A 19554-nucleotide genomic window follows, 5' to 3' on the forward strand; every position below is an offset into this window, starting at 1 on the left:
ATCATGGCTATAGCTATGTAGTTCGCTTGTCTCTATACTATACGAAGAAAGTGCTGTTAATCGGTTATATAGTTGCTTTGTAAGTGTGTCTGCATATATATGTGCACGGAGCTCCGCAGGGGGGGGGGGGGGGGGAGAACGTATATGGAAAAGGCAAACTTCATAGTTAAGCTAACATGCCTATTAAGGACTTAGCATTTAAAAAACTATAGGAAACTCGTCAAAAAAAACCCATGTCAAATAAACATGTCTACGTCTCATTAAAAATTCATCAACTGCAAGTGCATTGCGTTGGGAAGTCATGCAGTATATGTATAATTACAAAAAAGAAAATAGTTTGAGAGAGAATTCTTTTTTTTTTTATAAAACCAAGGATTATGGTACCATTAGCAACCAGATCCGGAATGTTTTTCAAATTGTGTAAATTAAAGATTCAAATATTATATATATTTTAAGGTAATATCTCTAAAAACGCAATGGCAATTATAATTTTAGGAAAATAATGCTATCGCCGTCACACTTGTATATTCTTTGATGGGTTAATGGACAAACTACATTGTATTGTAACGAATGATTTACTTAACCATGGTTCACTTTAAGCAAGGGTTACAATGCAATCTATACAAAGGACAATTCAATCATTTACATCGGAAGCCAGCTGGTTATGCGATATTAGTTTAATCTTTCATGATTTACTTCAAGTTTGTCCAGTAACAAGTCACTAGAAACTATATGAAGTCACACGTCACAATTGAGTATGCGAAGAACAAGTCAACCATTGTTTTACATCAAGCAAGGGATATATAACGCACTAAACAAAGCAAAGCAAAGTCAACCATTCACTTCAAGTAGTTGCAGGATATAAACGCAATGTAAAGAATTATTCATACATGCTTCACTTCAATCAAGAGATTATAATTAATAATTCTTGGCTTTAATAACGTATATAGGTAATCTAAATGTTTTTTGTTCGTATATGAACCTGTTTCATTTAATACACTACGGTGCCATGGCAACATGAATGCGTAGATCTTTAAGCACGTTTAATCTCTTTCATACAAGTACATGCATGGCTTCTCTTTTCTGATGTTGTTTTCCTTCATCAGGTTCGCGCGCGTGACTCCCCGTAGGGTATTTTCACTGGTATTGTCACCTTTGAGCTGTAATTAAGTAACTTACATAGGTTCAGTCGTTTGTGATGTTGTTTACGAAAGGACTCACATGGTTGCATAATGGATTACCCTGCTGCACCTTCATTTCATATGCAAAACAAAGTGTATTCCACATGTACTCATTTTCGATGCAGGTTCAATTTATGAAAACAAAGTATCTTTTCTACATGTAGTCATCTTCGCATACAAGAGTGTTTTTTCAGGGAAACCGTTCCCCTCAAAAGAGTCTTAATGACGGCGTAACTTTTATACATAATTAACTTGAAATATCATAATAAAAAGAAAATTTTAAATCCACAGTTTCTCACCTATCTGTCAATATCGAAGTTTTAATGCAGATTATCCCTCGAAATAGGCCTAAATTTCGCTATTAACTTTATGATATTCAATTTTCAAAAATGTGAAAGCCTACTGGTTATGTATAGGCAGGCCTGAAGAGAGAAAGATGGTTGGGGTAGTCAGAGGTTGTACAGCCCCACGACCCGGGATCTAATTACATGGAGCCAGGCGTATGTGTAAGGATGCATCAAGTCAGGTCTTCCGACCACCAGCATCATTCTTTAAAAAGATACTATGAATTTATATGGAGGCCTCGAATAATGCACTTTAAACAGCATTTCGTCTATGATTCTAGCCATTTCTCAAAACTTCGTACACAAAATAAAGATGAAATCATTCAAGTGTATCACACTATTACCTGAAGAAACCGTCCTACTAGAATTCTTTTTTTATTTACGAAATTTCAACTAGTGACTAATTAATGTTTCCTTTCGATTCTTAAAATATTATCGCCTGACGTCACAACTGCAGCAATACAGTGGTCTGAGTTTTCCCTTGCGACAAAATATGAACACGATGACTTTTGAAAAAAACATTTGTCTTTGCAAAAATTAATTCATAATACTTGCAAAGAGATTTCATGTTCGTTTTGATGAATAATGAAAATCCTCCAGAATGCCTCAAATCTAAAAACTATACTACCCAAAACCTTAATAAATCGCTACACAATCGCTTATAAATTGAATTCTAAGAGCGCAAAGTACAGTTAGCATTAATATCTCAAGTGCTGGGGCCAAACAACGACACACAATAAGAGAGAATTCCTTTTACCATCCTCCCGATCGTTAAATAGCTTATAGAGTCATTAATAATTTTGCCGGATAAAACAGCAGGTAGTTCTATCACAAGATGTAATTCAAAACATCCTCAAAATGAATCTCAACAGTTGTGACTCGAGGGAGAAGAACGTGGCAGACACCGTGAAGAATTTTTATGAGAAATAACGTTATGTTTTTAAAGACAACAAATTATCATAATATAATGGATTATTCTTACCCATAAAAATTTCCAGAATGATAAATGATACAAATTTTAAACCAATCGAATACTCACCGAGCGATGGCCATATTCATCTTCAGAAGACGGAATAATAAGGATGTAACACGTAAAACGAAGACATAGATACACATACATACATGCACACGGATGAAGCCAGAAAGAACGACTACTCCTATAGTGAAAACAGATGGTCGTACACACGAAGCCCGATCTCATTTAATTATGTATAGCCATGAGAGATTGACAATTCTGCTTATGACGTGCGAGCGATTCAAAACATCACCCCCTTACAGTCAAAGGAGACTAGGGAATTGAAAAGAAGACGAAGGAGAAAAAGGAAAAGAGAAAAAGAGAGAGACAAAGAAAAAAAGGGTTTAGATATAATGTTAATATTGTTTGATTATCATCAACTTCATGGGTTGTGTTTTGATGAATTGACTCTGTTTTCTTTGTATCTATCGCATTGTGATGATTTTTTATTACATTTTTGCTTCGAGAAAAGTAGGTTAGCAAATGCTTTCAAGCTGAATGAGGACAAATATTATGGTTTGAAATTTGATAAAGGAATGCGGCATTAAAGGCAAATTACTTAGAACTGAGAAAGGGACAAATGAGGGACATCTTTTAAATCAAATAGTACCCGGATGTTGAAGTATAATATTGGAAGTATATTGGAAGTATATGGATTCCTTCTATCCATTGAAGGATTCGGTTGTATACCATTCCGAGTAATACGTCAAAACTTTAGTGGCAACAAGTCGATTGGGAAATAAAAATATACTTCCCTGATCATGCTGTTTCTTTCAAATCGTAATCGCCTCAATTTTTGGTTTCATGTTTAGAGTTTTTTCCATCTTTTGTGATATACGAAATAAAACCTAACCACTCGTCAAAACATTGCAAGTCTCTTAACAGGCTATACAGTTTATGTTAAAGATTCATTTGTCTCTACCAATCTGTCTTCAAGCTGGGCTCTCATTACCGGCTTTTAATAAATAAGTAATATCGGGGGATATATTTTCGTATTGGCTTATACCATTTCGCCAACGAGATTGTGACATAAATATACAGATTTACATCATGTCCTTTACTCTGCATTTTTGTTCTAGAAAATGAATTACGGCACCATTTTATAATTTATGCTTAGCAACATATCAATCTTAATTTTATCATAAAAAATTCCGAGTATTGTAATATATATTACCAGAAAGTATTCCCACGCCAACAACAATATACCTTTAACTATTGTTGCAGCTAGACAAAGCTTTTAAGCTAATAGCTTCGACTATATCAGATAATTTATATACGAATATATATATATATATTCACTATCGGTCACTTTCGGTGATCATGCACTGAAGAAGAGCTAGTTTTGCTCGAAAGCTCTGCAAAAACTAAACATTGGCTGTTTTATTTCCGATCACTTATCCTAATTTAATTATTGTATCTCACTCGAGATCAAGCCTTTCTGTATATGCAGCATAGTTGTTTAACAGTTTTCCGTTATTCATATATATATATATATATATATATAGGTTCGAAACCGGTAAGGAAGGTCGTTATTCCACTGTAGGCTTTTGTCACCTGTATCGAACAATATACTAGTTCTGTTTTATATTCAATATATATATATTTATATATATATATATATATATATATATATATATATATATATATATATATATATATATATACATATATATATATATATATACATATATATATATATATATATATATATATATATATATATATATATATATATATATAAATTCGTATGTAAATTCCTTGATTGCGAATAGCGCGGACAGCAATTAAAAATTTAAAAGTACTCTGAACCGAAAAGAATAGAGAAAATTGAAAACAGCTACTGACAAGATCTTGGCAGATAAATGAATTACATCTCTCTTGTTATTGGTGAGCTGTAGAGCTATCCTGGGAAAATGTATATGAAGGGTAACAGACGAAACAGTTGTAAAAACAATATTCTGGGTAAGAGTATTCTTTGAAACGACGAAAACGTAATTATTTAAAGTCGATTGTAACTAGCTTTCCCGTAAGATCACTCCGTTTTTCATTATTTAGAGGGCATATTCTGTCGGAAACAGAATTAGCTGGAATCCCTCGGCCAGATTTAATGAATTTCGAAAGCATTTTCAGCAAGGGCAGGTTTCATTTCAATGAACTTTTCTTTTCCCAAAAGGCAAAAACGCGGGCACGGTATTTAATTACAGCTACTGATTGTCGCAGTATTGTCTCTGTTACAGGGTAATGTTAATGTTTTCGTGTATCCAAGAACCGAAGCTTACAACGAAACCGGTGACGTTGCTAGGGTCTTGTGACTGGGTGATGGGGGGGGGGGGGGGATGTAAAATCATATCCCTCCAAATAGAATAATACATTTCCAACTGGGTGAAAAAAATTACAAAATTCTATGAGGATGTGGTTTTTACCGTATACAGAGAATGTCTATCAATTTTGTTATGAAAATCAACTTCAGCTACCAGATTATCCCATTTTTTCTGGAACATTGTACTTGCATGTGTGGTGGTGAAATTGTCCAATTCCAGCTTTGAACATTTGCACCAAACATCGGAGACAATATATGATTAATATTTTATATAGTATTGTCTTTGGGAGGCTTAATCCAGCTACGCGTTTTGAGATTGAAATTTGCAAGAACAATTGACGTAAAATATTACCCACCAGGGAGCTGTCACCTAATAAACTGCTTCATTCGGAGTTATTTCCAAAGTCAAAGTGAAGAGAGCCATATTGTTGGATAAGAACTGAATTTAGGCCTATAGTCAGATAATAACATCGTTACTGTTAATGAGAACTTCGTGAACTTGTGTCACCTTAGCAGACGTCATTATCTTGCAGGGAGAGAAATTACAAATCATTTTATTTTTTAACTTATTTCTGATAGATAGTCCCTCGGCCAAAATTATTTCGGTTGGTCGCGCGGAATAAACTTCTTACCGTACAAATTACAAAATGTGTTCATTTTTTTCTTGTTGTTGTTGTTTGAATTCTGTATTGAAATTATTATGACTTTTATGTTTTTATTATGACTGTGCAATGTAATATTCAGTTGTACAGCTCTCGTGATGTAATAGAAACTTATACGTTAATAAGTCGTTTCTTTGCGCCTTTTACCCATGGTGCACCGGTTCCTAACAGGTAGGGAAATCCGCTCCTGAAACAGCCCGAGTATTGGCGTTGTGAAGAGTTTACCAGCCTAAAATAATGAAATTGCGACCTTCGGTTTCGATTGACGGTCATTTTAGATAGCAGTCAAGCTACCATGGTATCTTATTATATGAAGGCTTTATTTTTGCAAAAGGTCACGCTAATTCATACACACACAATACACGAGGTCTAATCTGCGTTTATAAGGCAAACAATAACGGTAGTTGGTCAACTCAGAGCAGCCCCCTTTTGAAAGGTTGCTATTTTTATCTGCAATTATTCCAAACTTTACTGTTAATACACAAGTGTTGCATTATTAGGCTATACCACGCAGTTAATCTTTTCGTTCAAGGCCAATATTCACTGTCTTTGTTTGGTTTATAAAGTTGCTTATTTTGACACTTTTGCAACACTTTTTGGATGATGCAGAGAAGGTCTGCTATATCATGGCATCAGGGTCCAGTGTCACTCTGAATGACACTGTCAAAAACAGATTTAAATGCGTGGTAACACAATTCAGTTAGAGGGTTAAGAGAATATCTGCTCTTGCATATAAAGCTATTATTTCAGTTTTCTATCGGCTATTTCTTCAACTTTTGCAAACAGTCAATGAAAGGGAAACAACGTTTTGGACTTTTTTTTTCAATTCCTGTTTGATTTAAATGAAAATGACGATAGGTATCGTTTGCGTAAAGTTGTGGATGGCTCTAAAACACATGTTAGAAGTGTTAAATGAATAAATAGGAAATGAGAAATAATGTACCTATTGAACACAGAACACTGTTTATCAATAAGCGTTTATAATGGAACTCCTAATTAAACGATTAAAATGAATATTTTATTGGTTCACTAATTACATGTTCTGTGAACAATCAGTCGTTTATTCTGGAGAATTTGTCAGACTTGCAGCAGCGGTGTCTTATCGATAAGGTCTCTCCGAGTAGCGAATACTGTTTTTAATGTATTGAGGGTAATAATAGTCATTATCGAGTAATCCTGTAAAGGTATTACGAGACTGCAATGAAACTCGTATGTCTGAATGCGCGAGTAATTCCAATTGTTTGACATATATGGTTGGTGGGGACAGCACACTCATATATAGCATTCACATGTACTAGTCGCCTCAGGGCGCGGCACACGCTGCTGCATTGCTTATAACATAAATTATCATTAAGACATTACTTTATTAAAACATCTACGTATGATATTAAATATTCATGCATAATGCAGATGTAAGGTATTAGTAGCGACTCTTCGTGATGTACTATTTTCCTTCATTTTTTTTACCGCTCCCTCGATCATGCTATGATGGCTGTTTTCACGTGCGGTATGAAACTCTGAAGGCAACATGCGTTTAGGAAAGCGGATGTCTTTATTTGTATTTCTCTTTGACAGTTTCAATTAATAGCAGTACAACTAGATGCAAACACGCTCGAAGTTGTTATAAAAAGTGACTAATTGTCAGAAAAGAAGAGCAACTGACTGTATATTAGTTTTTTAGAACAGTGAAAAAAATTCCAGTTTCCACCGGGATTCGAGCCCGGGCCTCCCGCTTTATACGCGGAGACCCTAACCACAAGGTTATGGACGCTGATTATATGTCCAGAAGTTTGAAACCGGTAATGAAGGTCGTAATTCCACTGTAGGCGTTTTTCACCTGTATCGAACAATGCTAGTTCTGTTTTTGGTGACATATTTGCCTTACTCAAGAGATCAAATATGATACTAACCAACTCGAAGAGACGAAATCGGCGATTTTCATAATTGTGGTAGATCTAACAAGGGTTTCAGTTGAATTAAAAACCCATAAAATCGAATCTAGTTACGTGCTTAAAGAAAAGTTATTTAATGAACAGTTATATAGTTGCATTTAAAAAGGATAAAGAACATATGGGGAAGAGTTCGTAGTCAAGTTCTTATAATTTGCATAACAATTTTTCTGATTTTCGTTCCAGATGGTCGTCTGTCTGTCTGTTTGTCTGTCTGTCTGTCTGTCTCTGTCTGTCTCTATTTGGCGGATAGATGTTCATCTCCGTCACGATCTTGAAGCTCTTGTCCTTTGTTCTCTCGTTCCTGTAATATTTGTTCTCGGATACCCATTATTCCATACACAACGGGAGCACTAGTGATCAGAAGAGCCCCTGTTATTGCCATCCAGTCAACTTTATCGCTTGTGAACGCAATTTGAAGCAAGTAGGAGGTTAGTACGTCAATTGCAGTAATCAACGCCACCGTTTTGGCGTTGAGTGTTTCCAGTGCAAAGTAGGTAAACAAGACTTCAGTTAAACCACAGACACAGACGATTGACAAGTAGAACCACTCTAGAGTGGTTTCTAAAGGTTTTAGTTCAGTTATGTTGAATAAAATTCCCATGGAGTAAATCAGAAATCCTGCGACGGTTTTAGCAAGCAAAATTGTCGCCGTATCAAATACGTCATCTGCCACAATTTTTCGTATACTGACATATTGCAACGCCCCGCAGATAGCACCAACCAGGGAGAGCAGGGCGCCAACTAACTCTCGAGAATCGCTGGTCAGCTTACCCCCGAACAAAAAGGGGGGCTTCCCTACTAACAAAACACCAATGAAGTTAGCTAATATCAGTAAGGCGTCGATCCAAGCTAAAGGCTCTTTGATCAAACATTTTCCGAATAGAGCCGAGAACAAAGGCTTTGTATAAAGAATAGCACTGGTATTTCCAACGGAAGTAAAAGCAAAAGCGAAAGAGATGAAACACAGATGTAATGTACCAAAGAGACCAGCGATAAATATCATTAATATATTGGTCAGTGTGTACTTGTTGTTCAGTTCCCAGTTGATCCATGGGATCACTACTAGATGGCATATTGTGAAGAAGAAGCATATAATCCACGGGGAGATGGTCCTGGCTAAGAGATTTGTACCCAGTCCGTGTACTCCGAGCATTATCCCGCCGACGAGTGCGTTGAAAATCCCACGCTGACTTCTCAATGTACGTATCACAGACATTTTTATCTGTCTATAGCTGAATCTTAATCATTCAAAGCTGATTAGTTGAAGGCATACTGTCAGTACTTTCTCTGTTTACGAGTTGCATATATGCTCTTGAACCAAGATGTAAAGCTGACGGTAAGAACAAGATAAAAACAAAACTAAAACATTTGGTAATACACGCTGTACTTGAAGTCAAAGGAGAATAAAAATCCTTTTCACATAAAAGGTATGGTTCTAATTCGATATGTGAAAATTGGTCATCAGACTGCCGTATATGAGCATCCTGTGTAAACATATATGAGTGACGGCGAATCAGTAGGAGGGGCCAGGGGGGGGGGGACAAGTTTCCCTCCTGAGCAAAAATGCCTCTTGTCATTAATAAGAAGTGCCCAGTGTGTTAATGTGGGGGGGGGGGGGGATTCTCCCTTTTTGCAGTAAACTTGAAGTGCCATTTTGTTATATAATTGCAAAGATATTTGTGGTACAGAATATATGGAGATATTGTTATTTTCGGGAAGGTTTGAGGTAACTAAGTGGTTTACTCAAAGTGACACGAATCACAGTCCTTGAACTTTGTGTCATTGAATCGGCTTTCGGGAAGGGAGGGAGGGGTAGTGGGATGGTGGTTGGTGTAAAATGCCGTAATTTTCCATATCGAAAGTTTCTAAATTAAACTTTGTTTTGAGCGAACAAACATCGAAATTTACACGAAAAAATGAGTCGTTTGTACATTCCTTACAACAAATTTGGGATTAACTAAACGACAGTTTTAGATTATGAAAAGTAATTATTTCAGTTAGACGAAAATGAGGAGCATATATCCATGTACCACCCACATTTAGTAATCAGTGGTCCTTTTGCACTTTGTCTTGTTTTTCATTTAAAACGTTTATTCCCGTATAAATTTTATACCCATCTTTCCCTTCCCCTCCCCCTAAATTTTTTAGAGAAGGTAAAAAAAAAATATATAAACAAGGCATGCACAGGCACAGTACAACAAAGTCACACCCATAGTAGTATACATCAAATCTCAAAAAAGGGAATAAAACCTCAAATAGATTTGGAAATGACTCTATTTTACAAAACCACCTATATGGCGCATCAAAAAGAGAAGTAAAAGTCAATGTTTTAAGAAGTAGATGGTTTTAGAAAACGAACACAATCCCAACGATCGTATGTGGATGATATGACAGAGATCTGTGTAAAGAACGATGCTCCCAAATGAGCTATGATATATCTCAGTTTAACAATCGTCTCTGCGATCTGTCATCTTGTAAATCGGTGATGTCATAGAGCCACTAAGGATCTTAATTATTTTGCTCTCGCTTTGTCTTTTTATATCGTTTCATAGTTTCAAGGGAGAAATGTGAACCAGTGCCATTTATTAAATTATATTATGATGTTCAATATTTTAGATTCAGCATTTGCAAAAACCCATCTCCATTCTGCTGAAAATAAAATATTGTTTAATAAATAAATGTTAAATGAAAAACATACAGAATCGAAGAACATGAGGATCGTTGATGTGATATTTAGACTTGGTCAAGTCTTTGGGGGAGTTCATAACAGTTATCTCTGTCACATATACCAATGAAGATGGTTATGGTTTGTGTCTTATTTGAACTCTGCAAGTTCTCTGTTCAGCAAATCCCTATTTGAGTTACCTGTGCCAACATACATTATTACCTTTACGTTGTACTTTAACTTCCTCGGTTTCCCTGTTTCATTTTTTAATTTATGTCAAAACGATGTCACCCAGTCCATGAATAGCCTTCATTTTACTTAAAGTATATTATGAAAATGAGAAAAAGGATATTTATTGCCCCGCATTTTCCCTAAATTGACACTGGACCCCAGGCTGTGACCCCTAACCCGGTCTTGTCAGACCTGGCAAAAAAAAAATAGTTTAAATCAAAACTAACGACCCCCATTTTTCTGTCTTGTCGATCCCATAATGTTTTCTTTTTGTATTTAAAACAATAAGCGTATATGATTTGTATCGATTAGGACTACTTGGTCAAGTAGGACGCCTCTTCGCGAGTTCTTAAACTGGATATGTCCCTCTCATACGAGTTTTCGCTTCCCTGTCGTCCTTGTTTTAAGTTCATTACAGTTCATCGTTAAGTTCATCATAAATAACCATATTGTCAGCGTGTAAGTCAGGAGAGTTCGCCGTGAGTTGTATGGGCTACTCCGTTGCCAGATAATAAATACATAAGAACTGCTGTAATTGTCTCCCCCACCCCTCCCCCACCTCGCCCACTCGCATTACCACTCACCAGGATCTGCATCAAATTACGAGTCAGTTTACCTACCACTATTTACAAACTTACTTGTTCACTATGGAATTTAAGACTTAATTAACTTAACCATAGCAGATTTCTATGTATAACAATCACATATCGACCCTCTTGTTTGCCCTTTCTTTTATCAGATTTCGGTTGGCTAGACTCTACTTAAGCTACTATAGTATGAAGACGGATTAGCTGACAGTATCTATTATAAACAGACACGAAAAGAAATCATAGAACTACTCTACGGTGGTAAGTTGTTCAACAGATTAGTAAATACAAAATAGAATTGTACTGGTAGTGTTTTACCGATTTTATTTCAAATGCCCAATTGGAATCTAATTGTGTTACTTTATTTTGCAGTTAGCAATCAAATTCTGAAATCAAAATGCGTGGTGAGGACTATTGTCAAGAATATTTCAATGGGATTGCATTTGTTAGTTTTCGTTTCTTTCTGGCAAAATGGACTGAACTCACTGGATTTCTCTTTATTTCACTTGATTTCATGATCTTCATATCATCTGCATTTGATCTCATTCTTCAATTTTTTCACATAGATCCTTTCAATTCGGTTCTTCTGAAGTATTTTCAGGATTACTTACATATCTATTTCGTAATGGTTCGAAAGATATGCTGCTTTTTAATGTTGCAATTGAGCGATCAATCGATATGGCTTTATTATGTTGCCATTGATTAATCAATCAATGAAGTAAACAAGCTAACAAACAAACAACAAAGCAAGGGAGCAATTAAACAAACTATCAGTCAATCAGTGAAATAATAAGTCAGCCAGTAAATTCATCAATCAATCCATCTGTCCATATATCCATGCATCGATGCACCCACCCATCAGTCCTAATGCAACAGCGCATGATTTTCGTGAAAGATTTAAAAGTATGAAGATTTTTTTTTTATGTGTAATTTTCCACTCATTCACCACAGGGCTATTTAGAAACTATAAAGTTACTACTTTCTGCATACCGAAAAAAATTGTGTCACATTTTCTATCATATTTTGTAGACATCTAAACGTACATGTATTTTATACCGGTCTATCTCTTCTAAATATTCCTGATTTTAATAGCACGATGTCAGTTTGGCAATTTTTGTCGCCAGCCAATCGCAGGTAGAAGATAAGAGGCTACTTCATGCCCTTGTAAAATTGAGTTTTCAAATGTACTTTTCTCATTCGTTTTATAAACCTGAAGGTTGAATATTGTTTGTTGTATCGTGAACATATCAACCATGACGATTGGAACTTCCACAACCCATGGCGTCACATGTGATAATCAACTATCAAATATTATATTCGAATCCAAAACCAGAACATAGAAAACATATTGGTTAATAACTTATCAACCATTCCTAATTCACAAAATGTTGTGCTTAACGAATGAACGTGTTGCATTTCTCTTTACCTTGCCTTTCATGTTAAAAATGTCGTATATTGGTAAGGGACAAAGATGATTTTTGAAAGGATTGAATTCTTTTTAATATTCAGTAAGATTTCTATTCGAACAGAGAAGCATTACAAACATATTGAAGAAACAAGAAGTGTAATAGACGTGTTTCCACCTCTCTTGATTCCACATCCCATGCATCGGCAATATTTCCTGATACTTTTCTGATTCAAGGATCTAATATAACGTCTGGCACCTAATAAAGTAAATCATCGAAGCAACTCACTTCCAATTGCTCCCAACCCCTGGGTATTATATGAAGCTCACCTCCTTCCTAACCGATCCATTGTTCAATCACTATGGATCTTTTGTCTTCCGGGCTCCAATCCTTATAATGGAGTTGGTTCCTTTAGTGGGCCACCCCTTCGGCCTCGCATACCTATATATTTTTTCTACAGATTGTTGTATAAGCGAATACATATTTAGCTCCTGTAACAGTTACAAAACTAATAGTTCAAATAAAACAGTAATAGTTCGAAACTATCGATTCCAGGGTGAAATATGATCATATAATTCTGTAATGTACATATGAGTGATATAAGCGCCTCTTCAAGAAACCACTAGTACATAATGTTTAAGAAACAGGTATTCTAATAACCGACTTCTCTTTCAAGACAATCTGATCTTACTACTGACGAGTAGACTTTGTATCACTTTTGACTGAAGATTAAAAACCTAACACCTGATTACGATGATGTCCATAATGACGGTGCACATTCTAAAGTTAATCATAAGTATGATATATAGTTGGATGATGTGAAAGTAGACTTTTGTTATCTTTGTTGAAATATGTGCACTACAGATTTGCTATAAAATATTTTACTGTATAAATCATACAATCAGTATTTTTCACTCCCTGTAACGTATTGACAATTACCGTTCGTTCGTTTTCTTACGGAATAAAGCCTAGTAACTTACCTTTGTTTGAGCCTGTAGCATACGAGAGCAAGGCATCCCCTTTGGTTTTGTTGCAGAGCTGTTGTCCTCGGTAATGTCAGTTCTCAAATATACTTGTTACCAAGGAGAGAATTGTACAGGTACAAACTCCACATGTCAGGACCTGACGCTTTGGTTTTATGCGTGATCTGAACACAAATATCACAATATAACAGTATCTCTTGCCATTGAAGCGTAACAAACTAGTCTGTAACAAATTTGGTGGCTATATGCGAAACGACAACGTCCCTGTACGGGTGGGTACTGATGCATCGTCTTTAGCTACAACAAAGTGCTTGAGAGATTCATCTATTTGCTGCAGGCCAACTGCGATGTGGCACTTATTGAATTTGGTTGTACGTATATGTCTCTACATTTTGTAGAGTACTACACATATATGATCGTATGGCTCCTCACACTACCCTGGCAGCATTATCAGATACCATGAGGTATGATACAATGCCACTTGGTGACGACAGTGGCATCAGTACCGGGAAAATAAAAGTTGTTTTAGTGTATGTCTCATGGTCTTATCCTAGCTCACTTTCTAAAGGGATAATCCGATGGAAGAAAACGTGACACGTATATGGAAATTATACACTGTAAGTTAAGAACCGCATCTCAATATCCTCTTCTTGACATTTTGGTATTATTTTTTATTTTTATTTTTTTAATTTTTATTATTGCAAACGTTTCCTCTTCCAAAATAAAATGGTATTTATGATCACTATCCATCTAGGGTAAAGCAAATTATATTATTGTGATATTTACTAATAAAGGCAATAATCTTCTTGAACTTCCTGCAATGTTGTAGTTCCGATGTTGAGCAGGGGGTTACCCATCACTTTTGGGGAAACCGTTTGCTCACAGTAACAAAAATGTGCAAGGTGCATGTTTGATATGATACTTTGTTTTAAATTATAACATAATATATTGAGTTTGATACGAAATATGGCGTATCTATGACACCTCTAGTGGGCGTCATACACAATCGATTGGTGGTTATTAGCTTCATACTGATAAGTCACTCAAACACATACTTAATGTTCTTTATTTGACTCCAAATTGACAAACACAAGCATACATGTACAATACGGATCATCATGGTGATGTGTTTTCTTCTTTTGAACATGTTTCATTTCTTCACCATGGGAATCATGTCAACTAAAAGAATTGCATTTAAATGATACATATCAATTTCAAAACCTGATGAATTTAAATAAAAAAGCAAATTTAACGTTACGTTACATAATCGACACCACGCATACTCATAAATGTGTGCATCAAGAATCAACAATCTTTCGTTCAGTCTATTTACAATGTCATTCTTTAGTTAAACCAGCAGGTAATTGACTTCAACGCGTAGATTGCGCGAAATATATGTAAACATTGAACAATTTTGTTAATTCAGTTGAAATTTGAATCTTCCGTTTACTACAAATTTGTAAAACAAAAAATTCCATCGCTCGAATTGTGACTTGAAACCCATGACCATCAGATGAAAAAATTGTTTGGTGCTCTACCGTTTGAGCTAACCGTGCTCTAGTACCTTACATCTTACTTCACCATCACTTCTAGTTAATCCTATGTAGGCGTAAATGGACTTTTAACACACACATGCGAGTTCTGATCATCTTTCTCTACGACTTCTTAAATATTTAAAAATGCCCTTTCAATAGGGCGATGACGAGTTTCTTTAGATCAGGGATAATTATAACTGATGTCACTAGTTAATTGTAACAACACCGGATAACAAATGGTCAAGTTGGGTTTTCATAAATACCAGGATAACCAAAAAACAAAAAGCTGGATTCCCACACCACACATTATTCGGCCGACCAACATTCAAGAATTAAAGATTGTTATCCTTTCATTTAAGGAAAACCACATCAATACAAAATTGATTTGAATTCCTCGACGAAAAAGAAGACGTTTATTTTAAACATTTCACTTACAATGTTTTGATCACTCAAAATGGTAGACTACGTAGACTTCAAAGTTATTAAAATTCTGTGAACCTTAACTTATATACTATACTTCATCTTGCCTAATTTTATTTTTTCTTTGTAATACACTGTTAGACCCTTTGTTTCAGATGTATTTAAAATATCATTGGGGTCATATGATGAGTGATTAAAAAGCTGATTTGCATACATAAAAGATTGCCCTCTCTTCCATAGAAATCTCTCCTATAAGCAGATCGAGTGATTGCGAGCATATATCACCCAGCAGACAGAAATTTTGACAAGCCGTTTTATGATGACGCATAGGCTGATCGTAAATATTTGCCAATGACTGCTGTTAGAGTTATTGTTGTCACATGTAAATAATGAATGTGAAACATTTTGTGACTCGTAGCTGAAGTGCGGGAAAACCCCTACCATTTGGCGACCGAGAAACGCAAGTTACCATTTCCAGAGCAATAACTGATGCTCCTGCGGGGTAATTTATGTCATGATATAGTTGATCGATGCAATCGCCGTTAACTGTATTGCCGCTGAATATATTAAATATTTACTTAGAACGCAATGGAAAGAACAGGATAACTGCTGTTTGAAGTAGAAGTGTGAACCCTGAATTACAGAGCATTGAATATAATAGCAAAACCTTCGAAACTCAAAACAGCAAAGGTAAAATGCCATGTAGGATATGGCGTGGAACATTATTATTAGTCTGTGTGGATAGATGTTGGAGCATGGATGTGGTAATTGCAGTGTTCCATTATCAATTTACGGCTAAAAATGCATTAACCCTCTTTCAAAACTCTACAAACAACTTGAATTTTTATAACTTTGTTAACTGATAAGATATAAGAAAATGTAATAAAGCTGTAACATTTGTATAGCAAACGGTTTCACCCTAGAACGAAACTACTCACTTTGACGAAGAGCAAATAATCGATGATATATCGTCTTGTCTGCGTGGGATATAAAGGCATATACCGAATGATACCAAACACAGCCACATGAAAATGGCCACCTACAATGGTTACTGTAATTCTAGTCTTCCTTGGGGTATTATCAACCATATTCCATCCTAGCAGTGGTCTAACTAAACCAAGTTCCATAAAATTGGTGAACAATGCTTGGTTACACTGGAGTAAACATCGCGATTCACCCAAACGAAGAGGAACGAGAAGGTCTGATTGAAGCTATCAAAGTGAGTTTTAAGTATAGTTGCCTGACGTTGTAGTTTCTTAGTTTTTATTCAGTTTTAATTCGTGTTCTGTTTTGAAATAAAATACAATTGTTTTTAGATCAAAGGTAAGGATAAGGACATAAAATAAGTGAAACTTTCAGAAAAAATGATTAACATTATTCTATTGTATTGTATACCTTGTACATTCACGTGTCAGTTAACTATCGAGATGAACTTCGGACCACCTTTCAAGATAATCAATATCACATACTTTTGTTAAGTAACTCATTAGAATAACATTTGTTGTCTATTTCAAGTATTATAATTCAAAACTTCCTTTGTAAAGTAACATTTTCAGAGCTTTTAAGTAGGACGTGTGGAAGATCTCTTTTAAATATCATCACCCCCATCTTCAGTATGTCGTAGATGAAACTGACCTTAAACAAATCAGTGTCACGTTTTCTTCACACATCAGTCACAGACGTTTTTTGTTGCCATGGTATTAATGTGGACTTCATCTAACTTTACAATTGACGAATAATGGAATAGGTTCTTTTCAAGTTTTTTCGAGCATAGACTTTATATTGTAGCTGAAGCAAAGTGACAATGATATACGAATGTTGCAATAGAATGCCTTACTCTAACTTAGTTATCAAGGACTGACAAGACCAAAGCATTTGTATAATATAATCAAGTAATAACAAAATGATTAATTGATTGAAACATCTTGTTCGAAATGATATGTTATGAATCCCTTTGGAAGGAAAGTGACAATGGGGAGTTTTTCACTCGGTTTTGCAGTAAGTAGTTGCATATTACATTGTTTTTTTAAACTGACATCGTATATTCAAACACACCACACATTTAGTACACATCTGCTCTCTACTAACCGGGTAAGGTCACAGTGCATGGAAACCATTCAGCCTCTGGAGTGACGAACCCCGCTCATGACTTTCCTGCAGTGGCCATATTGGATGACATTTCTTCAAGTTATTCTCGTCCTACAAAATGTAATATCTTTTACTTTTGTGTCATTCTTTCTCCAGCAAATGGTTACTGATGCATCTCCATACCTTTACACTGCTACAAAACGTCTTGTCTACCTCAAAAAGGTAATTATATTAGTACCAGAGACATGAGAAGATAAAGACAAATACCAATCCTCCCCCAAATGCCACTTTTGATACAGTTCATGGAGAGGTCAAAGGTTAAGTAAAGTCTAAACCTGCCAGTTGTTCATTATACATAATCCATGTCAAATTCAGATAATCTTTTATTCAAAAATAATATAATTTGTCCATGATTTTGAAATTCTTGTTTTTTAGGTATCAAGTAATGTTTATTTCCTTTCAATGCATAGAAAGCCAAACTATCTCGGTTTGAATTTTGTTTTTGTTTAAGACGGAACAACCCCTCACGAATTTATTGCTGATGTTACTCCAACCATTGTTGTGGCCAGAAAGAGATCGGTTCGAGCGGTGCTGATGCTGGACACATCTGGAAGTATGAATGTAAGTCAATATATAAAGCATTATTGTGTTATTGAAAATCACTCGCTTCCTTTGGAACTGGTATTGTTGCAATGTGACGATCGTTACAACGGGACTTGTGCATTGCTCAGATAAAGGTGCGGTATCCATATGGCTCTTCACATGTTACTGAAGTACAGTCTTATGATATACAGCCTATACCGCAATTTTGGAGAGGACTCGAATAGTATCCATCATTTATTAAATATATAAATGTATGCATACTCAGACGAAATAAACGAGGAAATCTTTGCTAATGATATACAATTTCTTTTATTTTAATTACTAGCCTGCTTCTTGTGTTTCCTATATGAACTGAAAGTACAATTAAAAGTTTCATGCAACGTATAAATGACGTTTATTTATAGCGCCACCTCATAAATATGAAGGGGGAAGTTGCTACATGGACTTGTTTGCCACCCTGTAAACTTGAAGTAATCTTTATATTGTAATCCTAAGTAGGAAACCATTTGTCAGTAAATCATTGATGTCAAAGGGCAGTTTGAATTTCCTAATGTCAATATACATAAAATTCGTAACGTCCTAGACTGGTTGTCTCAATGTCAAAAGATAGACGTTGGAAGGTTAATGCGAAGTCTCTTCGTTCTACTTATTGTTTTGTTTCATGTGATGACAACCAAGCTTACATTTTATATTCACGTAACAAAACACAAATAATTATTAATGTTTACAGGGACCTCTCGACGACAGATTTATATTGAATTTTATAGTTATTTGCAATTTGGTTGGCAGTGTATGGGTAATGGCTCTGTTTGATGCAGTAATTGTTGAAAATATTTCTTAGCGTAATATTGAAGCTAATTATATAATATAATCCTGCAATTTGTGTTTTAAACCTCAGACTAGGGATCGAATCTCAAAACTTGCTGTTGCAGCGAGAAATTGCATTGGACAGTAGCGTGGTCGCCCTTGTCAACTTTGATTCGACAGCTTAAGGGACAAACCGTGGTGGACTCTGATGAAATAAGAAGTAAATTGGCGGATCTTGTACCTACCGGAGCGAATGGTTCAACATGTATTGGAAAGGGATTGGAAGCTGCTCTTCAGGTATTGATATTTCCTTGTATTATATTAAATTTAATCATATTTGAATACTGAAATATGAACTAGGGTAGTTGCCGTTCCTTGATTTGTTTAAGAGTACAGTGACAGCTTGGTAAATTTTAATAAGATCTCGTATAATGATAAACATTGAGAAACTATATTTTGGATCGGGAAAGTGGGCTACCTTAAAAATTGTGAGAGACATGACCGGGGTTCCAATTCACTGTAGGTCCGGATGATAAATGCGTCATTGTTCCTATATATTAATGGAATTCTCATAAAAATCTACTTTAAAAAAAGCCCGCAAAAACAACTCGTACCGTTTTTAGTCATGTTACCGTGCACTCATAAATTATTTGCTAGGTCTTATCATCATAAAAAATAGAATCCTGATGGTGTTGCAATGTTTTCTTAGCTTATAGATATATAGTAAATAAATAAAGAATAACACACCAGAAAAC

The 19554-nt window shown here is 35.4% G+C and overlaps 1 protein-coding gene across 1 annotated transcript; it reads right to left on the reverse strand.

Moving 5' to 3' along the window:
- Positions 1-7709: 7709 nt before the first annotated feature.
- Positions 7710-8690, reverse strand: LOC139969286 (solute carrier family 35 member G1-like). The gene has a single exon (XM_071974202.1). It carries the CDS (start codon positions 8688-8690, stop codon positions 7710-7712), a length of 981 nt encoding a protein of 326 aa, XP_071830303.1.
- Between the last annotated feature and the right edge of the window lie 10864 nt (positions 8691-19554).

The sequence above is a fragment of the Apostichopus japonicus genome, chromosome 6 (genome assembly GCF_037975245.1).
Source record: "Apostichopus japonicus isolate 1M-3 chromosome 6, ASM3797524v1, whole genome shotgun sequence".
Taxonomy (NCBI): domain Eukaryota; kingdom Metazoa; phylum Echinodermata; class Holothuroidea; order Aspidochirotida; family Stichopodidae; genus Apostichopus; species Apostichopus japonicus.